The following is a 15,062-nucleotide window of genomic DNA, read 5'->3' as shown; positions in this document are numbered from 1 at the left end:
TTGCTGACCTACTGTGTAGACTTATGGGATGTCCAGCACAGTGTCAAGTCTGCTGTCATGCCCTGACGCAGCATACTGTCCTTTGTCTTTGAGGGTTTCGTTGTTTGACTGGAATACACCTACCCTACCATTTACCTGGCTTCAGTTAACTTTTCCAGTGCTTCCTGAGCAGAGGGTGACTGTGCCAGATGAACTTCTAGTGGCCCCATGGTGTTCCTATCACCACCCAGCGAGGTATAAAAGCTGTTAGGTACCTATCTCTCCTCCCCATGTGAGCCTCTCACAGGCACCCAGGTCACTGCTGCACTTGCTTAGAGTGTGCTCTGCCATCCACTCAAGCCTTCTTCTTTAAGCAAAAGTGCCTCCTCTCAGTCTGGTATCACATTCCTGAGCTGAAGGGCAGTATATATTCTATACAGTTATCTGCAAGTGGTATGTATAGGAGAGGTATACACATTCATTCAAAGGGAAATCTGAGCTCCCCTCAAGTGAGGTCCTCTTCCCAGACTGCCCCAGTGCCATCTGCATTCCGTCTTGAGAAACAGGAACTGGGTGGGCATTGCTCAAGAAAGTCTTCATGGGCTCCTTCCTGACTGCCTTTCGGTCTGTTGATAGAAGACTGGTCTTCATCTTGACCTAGATGGGAATATGTAGACTCTTGGCGCATGTCAAGGCCCTGAAACAGCCTTTATTGTGTTGAGATATATTCCTTCTGTTCCTGGGCTACGGTACTTTTGTCATGAAAGGACATTGGATTTTTGTCCAAAACCTTTTCTGTATCTACCAAGATGACCTTGTGATTTGTGTCTTTTGATTCTATTTATTGATATGTTAAATTTATTGTTTTATAAATAATATTTATTGAGCTTTATTAGGGCGAATGTTTTGTTTTGCATTTCTTTTGCTGTCTTATTGATTTTAGTTCACAAGAATTTTGTTGTAAATTTTTGTGCCTGCATTCAAGGAGACTGGTCTATCATTTCCTTTTGTTATAGCTTTATTGGTTTTGGTATCATCTTAGACAGAGTTTGGAAGTGCTCCCTCCTGTTTTATGGAATAGTTTAAGACGCATTGGTATTAATTCTTCTTTGAAAGTATGTTAAAATTCACCAGTGACTGCATTTGGGCCTGGCCTTTGTTAAATCAGATTTTCTTTTTAGATGTGTTTATTGTGTTTTTTGTATGTATGAGTGTTTGATTTCCTATATGTATATGCACCATATGTGTGCCTGGTGCCTTCAGAGGTTAGAAGAGGGTGTCGGGTCCTCTGGAAGTGGAATTTACATGTTTGTGAGTGCCATGCAGGTGCCAAGAGCCTGCCCCTCTGCAAGAGCAAGTGCTCTTAACTGAAGACTCGTCTCTCCAGCCCCTCAGTGATTTTGTTTGGTTTGGTTTTGTTTTTTTCAATCAGTCTCACTGTTTGTAATGAAGCCACTGTCTTAGTTACTGTTCTGTTTCTGTGAAGAGGCCAGTGACCAAGGCAAATGTTATAAAAGAAAGCATTTAATTGGGGCCTTGCTTACAGTTTCAGAGGGTTAGTTCATTATGATCATGGCAGAGAGTATGTTGTCAAGCAAGCATGGTGCTGGAGAAGCAGCTGAGAGCTACCTCCTGATCTGAAAGCAGAGTACAAGACAGGAGCCTGGGCCTGGCATGGGCTTTTGAAACCTCAAAGCCCACCCCCAGTGGCACACATTTTTTTCCAACAAGGCCACACCAACTCCAACAGGGCCACACCCCCAATCCTTCTAATCCTTTCAAACAATTCCACTCCCTGGTGGGTGACTAAGCATTCAAATATATGAGCCTATGGGAGCCATTCTTATTCAAACCATCACCATCTGCTCTCTGGTGCCCTTAGGCTTTTAGCCATATAATGCAAAAAATGCATTCATTCCAAATACAGAATAGTGTATTACAGTCTCAGCACTGTTTAAAAGTCCAAAGTCTCTTCTGGGACTCATGGCAGTCTCTTTACTGTAACTCCTATAAATCAAAATCAAAAGCAGATCACGTATTCTAGCATACATTGGTACAGAATGTACATTACATTCCAAAAGGGAAGTCAAGGGAGCATAGTGAGGAAATGCTGGAGAATAAAAACCAGCAGGGCAAAGGCCAGATTCTGCATCTCTATGTGTGATGCAAAAGCTGTCTTTAGATCTCCAACTCCTTTCAGCTTTGTTGACTATGACATATTCCTCTCTCTTGGGCTGGTCCCACACCCAGTCTGTAGCTCTGTTGGCAGGTATCCCACAAATCTGGCATCTACATCTTGGGGGTCTCTAACACAATCCAGGCTTCACCTTCACAGCTTCACATAGTGTGGTGGCGCAAATGAATGCAGACAGATTATATAGATATATACAGCTTTAATAAGGAAATAAACTTACAGGACCACAGGTTCCCACGGAGCACTGGAAAAGCGGAGCAAAAGAAAAGGGCTGCTGGGCTCATGCCTGGCAGATTTATCCGTAAACATTAGCCCGAGGCGAACACGCCCCCAATGGGTGGGGCTATGTCCCTACATCTCCCCCTTTTGTCTAAATAAGATAGAACCAAACCAAATACAACTATATACAATAATAACAAATAATAAATATAACAAACAATATTGAGAACAAAACTTTTGCTAAACATTCTATCTCAAGGAGTCTAAATAACATAGAGAGTAACTACAATTATATAATCTTCAACTCCGTCAAAGATCTGAGAAGGGAATAAATATTACTTAACAATCGAGAGATATCCAAAATGTGCAACAATTGACAGAGACAACTGACTACCTGGGCAATCACCCAAAGTCTCGTTTGCAATGTTGAGTCAACCAACTTTGGCTAAGGCCTAACATAACTGGCATACCATTATTAAAGGCAAGGAACTTTCTTAGGACTATCCTACCCTGTCTTGGCAAGATAAGACAATCCTGTTTTATCCACTTAGGGATATTCTGTATCTTTGTCAGAAGTTGAGGTATGGGCTTTTCTTAACCCAAAGGCCAGTTCTGCCAAGAAGACAAGCTCCCAGTGGAGTGTCTTTGGTGCTCAACGTTCTCTCGGGAGTAGAGTGGTGTTGCCAGGAGTAATTGTGTCTCTTTGGCATAGAAATTTTAGGTTAGATTAAAGGCCATTTTCTACAGCTCTTCGAAGAGGCTGAAGATCATACTATCTATACTAAATATAATCTCTATGTAACTAAAAGACCTGATAAACTTAAAAATAAATATGACAAACATATAATTCTCAATACCTATCTAACTTTGAAGACTAAAAGAATAAACAACTGTGCAATATATGAAGACAATGATCTTCAACTGTAAACAATGTCATAGTATCAGAGGTAGAAATGTACAATGTAATATGGTAGATGTATCAATACAATATGGACAAAGTTATAAGCATACTCATACAAAAATAGAGGTAGGAACACCCGGGCCGCTCGTGTGTTGTGCGCACGGACGCGTGCATGCGCACGGGCGCGCGTGGTGGTTGTGAGAGAGAGGCCGAGAGAGGGAGGAGGGGGAAGGAAAAGCGAGTAGGGAGCACGCTGTAAATCGCCTTCCTGAGCTCAGGCAACTAGCCGGGAAAGGTGGAGCTTGCGCCCCCCCTGTGCCGGGTCGGGGGCAAAATAGCCCCACGTTGGGCGCCAAATGTGGTGGCGCAAATGAATGCAGACAGATTATATAGATATATACAGCTTTAATAAGGAAATAAACTTACAGGACCACAGGTTCCCGCGGAGCACTGGAAAAGCAGAGCAAAAGAAAAGGGCTGCTGGGCTCACGCCCGGCAGATTTATCCGTAAACATTAGCCCGAGGCAAACACGCCCCCAATGGGTGGGGCTATGTCCCTACAACATAGTGACCTTTCTCGGCCTCCACTCAAGGACACCCCTAATACACACCTGGCCTCAGTGGCTTTCCTTAACTGTGAAGGGAGATTCCACAACCCCTGTCTTGTGTCCTTGACTGTAAGTCAGAGGCACGTGGCCGAAACTACCAAGTCTGGCTTTCTGGGGCTGGAACTTGTCCCCTCTTTCAGTTACCTTTACCCCAACTTTCTGTTGTTGGTGTTTCCCATTGCTGCCTTAGTGTTCCTTTCATTTCTTTTCACAAGTTGGAAGCTTAGCAAGATCGGGGTGTTTCCCTGGGGTTACCACTCTCTTTATTCCATTTAGCATAGGCTTTTCTTTAAATTTTTTTTTTTTTTTTAGCTTTCTTTTTTTTTTCTTTTTTTTTTTTATTCTTTTTTAATTAAAATTTCCACCTGCTCCCCGTTTCCCATTTCCCTCCCCTCCTCCCAAATATTGCCCCCTCCCCCCACTTCCCTCCCCCTATCCCCACTCCTCTTCTCCTCCCCCCACACCATTCCCCCTCCCTCTTGATACTGAAGAGCAGTCCAAATTCTCTGCCCTGCGGGAAGACGAAGGTCTTCTGTCTACTTCCAGGAAGGTGAGCATCTAAACAGGCTAAGCTCCCACAAAGCCGGTTCATGTATTAGGATCGAAACCTAGTGCCATTGTCCTTGGCTTCTCATCTGCCTTCATTGTCCGCCATGCTCAGAGAGTCCGGAATCAACCCATGCTTATTCAGTCCCAGACCAGCTGGCCTTGGTGGGCTCCCAATAAATCAGTTCCACTGTCACAGTGGGTGGGTGCATCCCTCGTGGTCCTGATTTTTTGCTCATGTTCTCCCTCCTTCTGCTCCTCATTTGGACCTTAAGAGCTCAGACCGTTGCTCCAAATTGAGACTCTGTCTCTACCTCGATCCATCGCCAGATGAAGGTTCTAAGGAGATATGCAAGATATTCATCAGTATAGGATAGGGTCATTTCAGGTTCCCTCTCCTTAGTTGCCCAAGGTACCAGCTGGGGACATATTCCTGGACACCTGCGAACCCCTCAAGAGTCAAGTCTCTTGCCAACTCTAAGATGGCTCCCTTAGATAGGGTATATACTTCGCTGCTCCCGTATCAATCCTTCCTATATCCCAACCATCCCAATCCCCCGAGCTCCTCCCATCCTCCCCTTCTCATGTTTCTCATCCCATTTCCCCTTTGCCCCATGCCACCTCACCCGCAAGTTCCCAGTTTTTGCCCTGCAATCTTGTCTACTTCCCCCTCTCCATGTGGATGACTATATGATTTTCTTTGGGTTCACTTTCTTATTTAACTTCTATAGGATCACAAATTATATGCTTAATGTCTTTTATTTATGGCTAGAAACCGATTATGAGTGAGTACATCCCATGTTCCTCTTTTTGGGTCTGGGATACCTCCTTGAGTGCAGGACTTGAGTCGGCATCACCTTCCTTGTGTTCCTTTTCTCCTCACATTTTACATTTCTACTTGTTTCATGTGCTCCTTCTCATTGAAGGTCTGCGTGAAAGTGGCCACTGGTAGCTACATAGCGTAGTCATTAATTTTAGTAGGCCGGCTGTATCAAGAAACTCATCTGTTTCTATTAGATTTTCCAATCTAGTGAGTGTCCTAGTTTGCTTTGATAATTACCATGACCAAAAGCAACTTAGGGAATAAAGGGTTTATTTGGTTGCCGCAGTCTTAAGGAAATCAAGGCTGAATCTCACAGCAGGAACATGACTGAAGCAGAGGAGGAATGCAGCTTAGTGAGTTGCTTTCCATGGCTTGCCCTGCTTTCTTAAGCGACTGTGAGCTTCTCTCCAGCGGTTAGTACTGCCCTTGCATGTCAGTCACTAATTGAGAAGATGCACCACAGACTTGCCTACAGGCTCTTGAACTCACCACCTTATTCCCACACCTCAGTCTCTGAAGCCCCTGGTATTAGATTTCTGAAGCATCAGAAAGAGGCAGAAGGAAGAAAGAGACCAGAGTCTGACTTTCAACAGACTGTGTTTATTAGCACACACAACAAGGGGAACTGAAGGGTCTCGGAGCGGGGAGGCTGCAACCTTTATACAGGTTAGGGACTTGGAAATGAGGAGAACTTTGCAGCGTTGGGGGCTATGTGTGTTCATAGTCTGTTTCCTGAAACTCTCTGCTTCAAGCGGACAGACTATTTGGGGAGACAGGCTGTCTTTGCAAACATTTCTTTCTGGGCTGACCAATGATGTCTGATCCAGGTCATCTGTAATCTAGGAGGAATCCTGCAGGAATCCCATTTTACCAGGATGCACTCTCTGGCCTGGTCTTTGTGTTGCTCTGTCCTCTTAGACTTTTATTGCTCTGGTTTCTCCCTGTCTTCTTTAGAGCGCATGCTTCTTAGCTTCGGAATTTTCCAGCCTTCTACGTTTTTAGCATCTTACAGTGTTGAGTGTTTATGAAATTCAGGAGCTAATATGAATAGCTAGGTGAGGTCTTGCCCATGTGAATCCTTACAGTATGTTACTTCCACCTCCTTTCCTGCTTTAGTGTTGCCACTTACACCTTCCCTTAATAAGACAATTTACGTGTACACTGCAATAATGCCAGGACTGTCTCAGAATCCTCAGCATTGCAACTTTAAATAACAGCAAAATTGTGGTCTGCGTTATTCCTTTTGGACTAGTTCCCAAGACCAGGGTGGTCTTGAACTCACAGAGATCTGCCTACCTCTGCCTCCCAAGTGTTGGAATTAACCACTGTGTCCAACAGTCTTTATACTTCTTTTTTTGTTTGTTTTGCTTTGTTTTGTTTTTTGAGACAGGGTTTCTCTGTAGCTTTGGAGCCTGTCCTGGAAGTAGCTTCTGTGCACCACCACCGCCCGGCTAGTTTTTATACTTCTAATTGGTTATTTAAAAGGGCCTAAAGTAAAGTTCTGTTTCAAGACGTGTGAAAGTACATGAGAGTCAAGTGCCATTCTCTCTACATGAAGTTTCATTGAGGTACAACCATATTCATTTATAAACACTTTTGATGGACTGATGGCCCAAGCGTGTGGCCTGAAAAGTAAAACCCAGTTTCTTACTCTGAAAGGGGGAGTTCACGTCTACTTTTTTCTCCATAACTAAACTAGTTGACTCTGTCCAGGATTCCATAGACAGTCATTCCCCTGTGCCTTTCTTTACATGCTTGGTGAGACCCTTGAAAGAAATGTTGACCCTGGGAGTTGTACGTAATAAAAAGTATCACATTGATTTTTAGAGATGGGTTCCTACTGAGAGAAAAAAATATATATATTGTTCCTAAGTTACCAGGGTAGAATGGAGAATACTTGAGAGCATCCTCTACCTTTCTCGGCGATCAACTGTGGCATATGTAGTTCTTAAATAGGTTTCTTGTAAGAAGTCTAATAATTAAAAGCGACTGTACAATTAATTCATATTTGACTGATATTGTTTCCTGCTCCCAGTGGTTTAAATGATTCAAAACTACGCAGCTTAACCCAGAGCAAACAGAAAAGGGAAGTTCGAGTGGCCTCATAAAGAGATGATATGCCTAAACTACCTTGCACAAAGCAAGAGGGTCCCTGACATGCTCAGTGAGTCACCTCCACGCAGTGGGACCTGACCTTGCTGCTGGCTCAGTTCACTTGCTTTTGAGAGTTAGGTGATTACAAACACTCACTTGCATGGAGGATAGTCACTCGGCCATGGCCACATTTGCAGCATTGTGTGAGGTACTTTTTTTTCCTTTTCTTTCCTCTTTTTCCCCCCTGGATATTTTTCCCTTTGCTGAGAAGACAAAGAAACTCAGCCTGATACTGGAGTCACATGTTAATTATAAACATACAGATCACATTTTGTGTCATTGAACATTGATCATGAGCCTTTCGGCAGGACCCAGTGCTGTAAAAAGGTCATTAAAAAGGTCATTTATTCATTCCACCCTAGCACCTGCTAGTTGCTAAGCGCCGGATAATCCACGTGCAGCCTATGGGGTAAGGAGTAGCTATCGGTTAGCAGAGCGAATGGGTGGAAAACAGCAGTTTGATGAGGACTGCAGTGAAAAGGGCATGGGGATACAGTCAGGAAGCTCAGCATCGTTTGGGAGCCACCTCGGGAAGTACCTTTCAGCATTTAGGCTTTATGCCAAAAACAGTGGCGAAGACATTAAAGAGTTTTTCACCAGAAAATGTAAGATTTATGTGTCAAGCATCTCACTCTTGTTGCCAAGTAGAAGTTGGATAATAGGAGAAGAAATTAGGTGTGGTGTCATCAGTGAAGCCATTGCAAACATTCAGGCAGAAGTTTCTGGTTAGCTTGCCATTGTGGTGAAAGTACATAAGGAATTGGTAAGGGCCTTGGGAATTACCAGGAAGTCAAGTTGGCAGGGCATAGTTATTGACTATGTTTGGTAAGGGACATTGGGGGAATCAGAAAGTTGGGATTGCCACTTTCTGCAGTGGGAGAAAGGACTATCCTGTTGGAGTGGAGACCACACTTGAAGGTTGCTGAGCTTGACGACAAATTGTTTTGGAGGAGGACAAGTAGAGCTACCAGTATGCTGGACATGTTTCTGGAACCCATAGTAGTCACTGAAGCTGTAGTGACCTGGCCTGGTCGTGGCTGCCTCTGTGGTTTGATTCTTGCATCAAGATATTCAGCTGCCACATCCAGTTCCTCAGTCCGGGCTGCAGTGTCCTCTTTCTCAACTAGAAGTACCTTGCCATCTGGGGACCCTGCAGCTCTCAGCCCTCTCTGTCACCAAGCTCTTTGTCCTCTCAATTCCATCCAGCAATAGACTTGACCCTCTTCCTATGCCTCTTATTATCCAGACCACAGCTGTCTGAAGACTACCGGTTTCCCAGAGCTTTTATAATCTACCTCTGCCTCCCTGTACCTAGCCCAGCTACCTAGCTCCTAGGTAATGGAAGTAGGTAAATAATTTCACAATGCACATGGGGTTCATTGTGTGTGTGCATACCTTACTAAAAGGATTTTTGAGGCTCACTTTGTTGATGCCCACCCCCATGGTAGCATTGGGTGCTAGCATGACTATTGCCTGTCTGTTGGTTCCTTTCTGATGTTTTCTTTATGAAGAATGACCATGGGCTCTACTGCTGGATCCTGGTCAGCAGTTGGTACCAAGTGCAAGGGAGTGCTGTAAGGTACTGTAGAGCATAGAGGATGGACCCTTAGTAGAGCCTGCTTTGCTGATGCATGTATTACAAGGCATATGTGTAAACTGCAGGTTGTCAAGACTTGTCCAAGTGGGGGATGAATTTGAAAAGTTCTTCCATCAAGGTGAACAGGGTCCTGGCCATGAGAGGGAAATGTGATACCTTGTATAGAAAAAGTGTATTTCTTCCCTAATGTCCCTCAGCATGACACTTGGAGAATTTAGGTACAATACAGAGTGTAAGTGATGCTTCCAGAAGGGCTCTTCAAGTTCATAAAATTGCATACAGCCCTGGAAAGGCACACTGAGAAATCCCACTCCAAAGAGCCGCTATCCTGCCCTCCTACATTCACCAGAGGAGGCCAGAAGGTACCAAAGGCCATAGCCACAAGTATTTCTATCAGTGGGTATCTAGAAAGCTAAACTTGGGTGCCCAAAACAGCTGCTATTTCTCACAGTGTGTCTACTGTGACTGCCTTTGTTAAACAGCTAGCACTGTTGTTGCTGCTTTGACTGAGGTATTTCAGCTTCCTCCCCAACATCTTGAATTCTCTTCAGGTATTCCACTTCGCGTTTTCTCCAAAGTGCTGACACTTTGTACACAGTGTTTTGCAGAGGACTATTGAACGGAAATCATCCTCTGCCGACTACTGTTGTGTCTCCCTTCAGCAGGAGGGCCCCCCAGCAAATGCCTCTGGCCACCCTGATCCTTGACACTTTTATGCTTTTAGAGCCTGGGAAGGAAATATAAAATTTCTCTCCTTCCCATAAACACCACCGCTTCTTCCCAAGCAGCTCCCTGTGAAGCTCTTAGACCAGCTGCCATTTTCACTTTCTTATTTTATAGGCATGAAAGCAAAAGGGACCCCGTGACCACTATCAAGTCAAATGGTAAGAAATAAACGGACACCAATTGTCATTTCTCATCTTAACCAAAATAGTTATGTTATGTCTTTGTCTTCTGTGTCCTTGTGTGAGGACTGTGACATGTCCTGTGAGCCCAGGGACAGCGCACACAGGTGCCCATGAACAAGGCCTTCAGTGAAAGGACCGTGAAGGTGCCATGGGCTGCAGTGGTAGTACAGTTTATTTGGAATTGATTGTCAGAATTGATGCCTTCTACCTTCAGAGTGTTTTGCCTCTCTTTCCCTGCCCCCAAGGCAGGGCCCATGAGTATGTATTGCCCATGCCTGGTAGGACTTTTGCAGTAGCCCTAACTGGCTTCTCCATACCCAGTTCCCCCCATCCTTACCAGCTACTAGCATTTAACCCAGATGTACTCTCTTTGCCTGCTTTCTAATCCCACTGTCTCTCACTAATTGTGGCACAGAAGATGTCTATCCTATAATAAAGCGTTGGACTTAATGAAAGATAAAAGAAGGATTCTTCAAGGATTGCTCTGGAACAATGTGAAAAGCATAGCATGAAATATGTAAATTTGTACAGGTGACACAGTACTTTAGACCTTTAGCAAGCCAGTCCTTCAACTAGGCGATTGCCTTGCAGTTTTGAAAACCCTCTATTAGAGTACAAAATGCTAATGAGCCAGGTCCTGTTCTCTTCCAGCCTTCTGGGGGGAGTCTGATGACAGCAACTCTGACATCGAAGCTGCTCTTCGTCCTAAAGACCATAACGTGTCTGATGACTTCGATGATTTCTATGACACGTAAGCTGTTCCATGCCGGAAATAAAGTCTTTAAACAAACTGTCACTGTATGTTTGTGTGTAATTCCCAACATAAAAATATCCTTCTAAGTTTGCTAGTTGTTAAAGGGGAAACTGACACTATTCAAGTGAGGTTGCATGATAGAAATGTGAACAAGGGCCGGGAGTAGTTCTGTCCTACAGCACTTGCCTAGCATGAGAGAGGCTCAGGGGCGTTCGTCCCTGGCCCCAGGGAGTTCTGTGGGAAGCCAGTGTAACGGCACATCTCTCTGTTTCATGGTTGTTATCTCAACATGTAAGCTTTCAGCTACTGTAGCACCCTGCCTGTCTGCCTGCCTGCTGGCGTCCATGCTTCCAGTCATGATAGTCATAGACTCCACTGCCCTCTGGAACCATGAGCCCGAAACTAAATGCTTTTTTTTTTATAAATTGCTTTGATCATGATGTTTTGACATAGCAGTAGAACAGTAACTAAGACAGACCCTGTCTCAATTGGACATAGCATTTGACTGGACATCTCTCCAAAGATATAGATGGCCAGTAAGCACAATAAAAAGCTTTTAGTCTTTGAAAATGCAAGTAAAAACCGCAAAGAGATACCACTGGGCTCTAAAGAGACAATCCAAGTGTTGATACAGATGTGAAGAAATCACACAGGCTGCTGGAAGGGTTGGATAGGATACGGTACAGCAGTTTTGGAAAACAGCCCTCAAAGGGTTAACCACAGACTTGCCCTGCCGTCTGTCCATTCCACTCCAAGAGAAATTATATCTATTCCAAAGTGTGTTTTAAATGTCCATAAAAATGTTATTCATAGCAAGTATAATGTGGAAATAAATGCCCATCACCTGGTAAGTGATTAACAGTGAGATCTATCCACATAGTGAAATAAAAAGGAATGGAAGCTGATGTGTGCTACATGGGTAAACCTTGAAAATACCACACTAAATGAAAGGAAGCCACAGAAGACTGCATGATCTATAACTTGTTTATATGAAATGTGTTCAGGCTGCCCTGGTCTACATAGGGAATTCCTGGCTAGGTGGGGATATATATATATATATATATATATATATATGAACATATATACATATAAATGTGCATATATAATAATTTTTAAAATTAAATTATCTGGTGGTGGTTCTTGGTTGCCCTTTTGACGACATCTAGAATTAACTAAAACTTCAAGTAGCTGGTAACACTTGTGTGGGTTTTTAATTAAGCAATTTGAAGTGGGTTGACCCACTTTTAATCCAGATCTTTTGAGGTGGGAAGATACACGTTTAAAATGGACCACACCTGACGCAGCCTCTAAAGGACATGAAAGAAGGAAGTTCTCTTTGTTCCTGCTTGCTCTCACTAACAAGTTCACTCCTTCACTGGCATTAGAATCTCCTTCTTTGGAATTCCGGCTGAGTCATCCAGCCTCGTGGACTGAACAACTACTGGATTCTTGAACCTTCAGTTGGTTGACAGCCTTTGTTGGACTGGTTGGACCACAGCCCGCAAGCCATGCTAATAAGTCCTGTGTGTGTGTGTGTGTGTGTGTGTGTGTGTGTGTGTGTGTTCTATCAGTTCTGTTCCTCCAGAGACCCTGACTAATATAGTATATTATTATTCAGAATACTTTAGTTTCATGTTCCAACATTCTTTTTTCTTCTTTTTGCTATCATGGGAAAGTGAGAGTTATGTTGCAATAGTTCACATGTTCTCTCTAAAACTTGTGTTGAGATTTGATGCCATTGAAATAAATTTAAGAAATGGGACCTGTAAGAGGGTAGGTCATAGGTTAATGAATGACATTTTCTTGAAAATGAATTCTCAGTTAAAGGATTAAGTTTGGCCCCTCTCCCCTCTCTGACTCACTGCATTTGATAAAGCATGAAGACCTTGCCAAATGCTGGCACCTTCAGAACTAAGAATTTCTGTTCTACGTGTTACCTCACATCAGGTATTCTGTGATGACATCAGAAAAGGCCTAAGACAATCCAACAAATAAACAAAAAGTACATTGTGGCCTAACATACACAATGGAAAGAGTTGGACTGCTTTAGGGCTGGAAAAGCTTTCTAGAAGTTACCTTCTCAAGTTTTTGAGTCAAAAGGGGACCAAATCATCAAGCCTCTCATTTTAGAAACAGAAGTGGTCTTTGTGTATACTGGCTAGGTTTTTGTCACCTGTCACAAGCTAGAGTGATCTTGGAAGAGGAATGAGTCTCAATTGAGAAAACGCCTTCATCAGATTGCCTGTAAGCAAGTTTGTGGGGCATTTTCTTTATTGACATTGATTTGGAAGGGCACATCCCACTGTGGATAGGATGGATAGGATCCCACGGAGGTGGCATATGGGATGCTGCCTCTTTTCCCATGGTCCTGGATGCCATAAGAAAATTTAGCTGGGTGATGGTGGCATACATCTTTAATCCCAGCACTCAGGGAGGCAGAGGCAGGTGGATCTCTGTGAGTTTGAGGCCAGCCTGGTCTACAGAGTGAGTTCCAGGACAGCCAGGGCTACACGGAGAAACCCTGTCTCGAAAAACAAGAAGGAGGATGGAGGAAGGAAGGAAGGAAGGAAGGAAGGAAGGAAGGAAGGAAGGAAGGAAGGAAGGAAGGAAGGAAGGAAGGAAGGAAGGAGGTTTTATGAGAAAGCCATGGGGAATAATGTATAAAACAGAAATTCATAGAGTTCTTCACATGCTAGCATATGGCAAGATCTTTATATTGTGTCATATGGTAGAGCAACTGAGAAGTTAAGTTGAGGAGGGGAATAGGGCCAAACTCAATCTTTTAACCAAGCAGCATTCCTCCATTACTTCTGATTCTATCCCTGCCTCCACATTCGTGCCCTGACTCCCCTGGATGATGGACTAGAAGCTGTAAGATGAAATAAACCCTTTTCTCCCTTTTGGTCGTGGTGTTTTATCACTCTGAGACAGAAATTGGTACCCGATATGTGGGATATTGCTGTGACAGGCCTGACCTTGGTTTGGGGAAGATTGTGGAAGTATTTTGGAACTTGGAGCTAGAAAAGCCATTGAGTACTCAGGGTTTAATGGGCTATTCTGTGGGGGCTTGGAAGATAAGAATGTTCAGAGTGATGCAGATGGTAGTGGCCTGACTTACAATGTTTTGGAGGGAAGCAAAGACCATTTGTGTGGTATTTTGTATTAAGAATATGTGGTTCTAGGTAGTAAGGGTTGGATAATCTGCTGATTTACACGAGACCAGACTCACTAAAGTGAAACCTTTGCAATGGATGTTGCTAAGCTCAGCCGGAAGAATCGTCTATGATTAAGAAGAGCCATTATTGTTGATGATGGCACAGTCTTTGGGAAGTATTTCCTCAGGGTCAACACACAGAATCTGTAGTCCAGAGAGAGCCAAAACTGTACCTTGTGCTGGCAGCCAGTCGTGTAATAGATTCCCAGGTGGTACTGGTTTAAACGCATGAATCGGGCATGGAGAACAGCTGAGGTTTGGCACGGGGTCAGGGGAGGCCACTGGTGAAGGTACAGTAGAAGCCCCGGGATGGAGAGAGGTTGAGCCTGGGCACCATGTGGCAAGGTCAGAGTTCCTGCAAAGAACCCAGAAGAGGCTGGTGGTGACAGTGCAGCCCAGTTGGAGCAGGCAACCCCAGCATTTTGGAGATGAGACAATGTAAGCACAGCAGCAGGTGTGGCGTCGAGCTGGCTTGAACTAATGAGATGAGCTGTGTGTGCTGTAGATGGCAAAGCCGGAGAAGCAGAACTAGCATACCTGTCGCTGCACAAAGGACTGAGTGTGTCCCAGAAGTCTGAACTGAGCTTCACACTGTTCGGTTTTGGTTTTGCTTCGACTGTGGCTGTGCCCTGGTTATTCCCTCCTGGAATAAGAAAGTTTCTAAGTTATTTTTCATTTTAAAGGAGCCCACAGTTGAGAGACTTTGAACTTTTAAAGAGGATCTGAATTTTCAGAGATACCTGGGCATTTTAAAGAGACTTTGAATGTTTTAGACAACTTTCTAAGCATTTGATTTTTTTTTAAAGACCATGGAACAAGTCTTACCATGGGAAGTAAGCCAGTAAGCAGCATTACTTCATGGTCTCGGCTTCAGCTCCTGCCTCCACGTCCCTGCCTTCAGTTCTTGTCCTGACTTCCTTTGATGATGATCTGTGATGTGAAAGAGTAAACCAGATGAACTCCTTCCTCGGCAACTTTCTTCTGGCCATGGTGTTTTATCACGGTTAGAAACCCTGTGATGGGCAGCCAGGAGAAAACAGCTTGGGTGCAAAAAGAAAACAAGGGAAGTGGGGAGGAGATGGCAAGTATTGTTAGATGTGGAAAAGAAAACTTGAGATTTTTAAAGAAAACAGGCAACTATCATGACTTTGAGAAAGAGAATTTA

At 43.9% G+C, this 15,062-nt stretch overlaps 1 protein-coding gene across 3 annotated transcripts in view; it reads left to right on the top strand.

Moving 5' to 3' along the window:
- The window catches only part of Kiz (kizuna centrosomal protein), a 110,148-nt gene extending 99,438 nt beyond the window's left edge, over nt 1–10,710 (top strand). For all 3 annotated transcript variants that reach the window (XM_057781489.1, XM_057781488.1, XM_057781487.1), the window contains 2 exons: nt 9,862–9,905; nt 10,581–10,710. In XM_057781489.1, coding sequence (XP_057637472.1) covers nt 9,862–9,905; nt 10,581–10,684 — 148 coding nt within the window. In that variant the 3' untranslated portion in view covers nt 10,685–10,710. The remainder of the gene's footprint in view (nt 1–9,861; nt 9,906–10,580) is intronic.
- The last annotated feature ends 4,352 nt before the right edge of the window (nt 10,711–15,062 follow it).

Source organism: Chionomys nivalis, chromosome 9 (genome assembly GCF_950005125.1).
Source record: "Chionomys nivalis chromosome 9, mChiNiv1.1, whole genome shotgun sequence".
Taxonomy (NCBI): domain Eukaryota; kingdom Metazoa; phylum Chordata; class Mammalia; order Rodentia; family Cricetidae; genus Chionomys; species Chionomys nivalis.
This window is presented reverse-complemented; position numbering and strand designations above follow the sequence as displayed.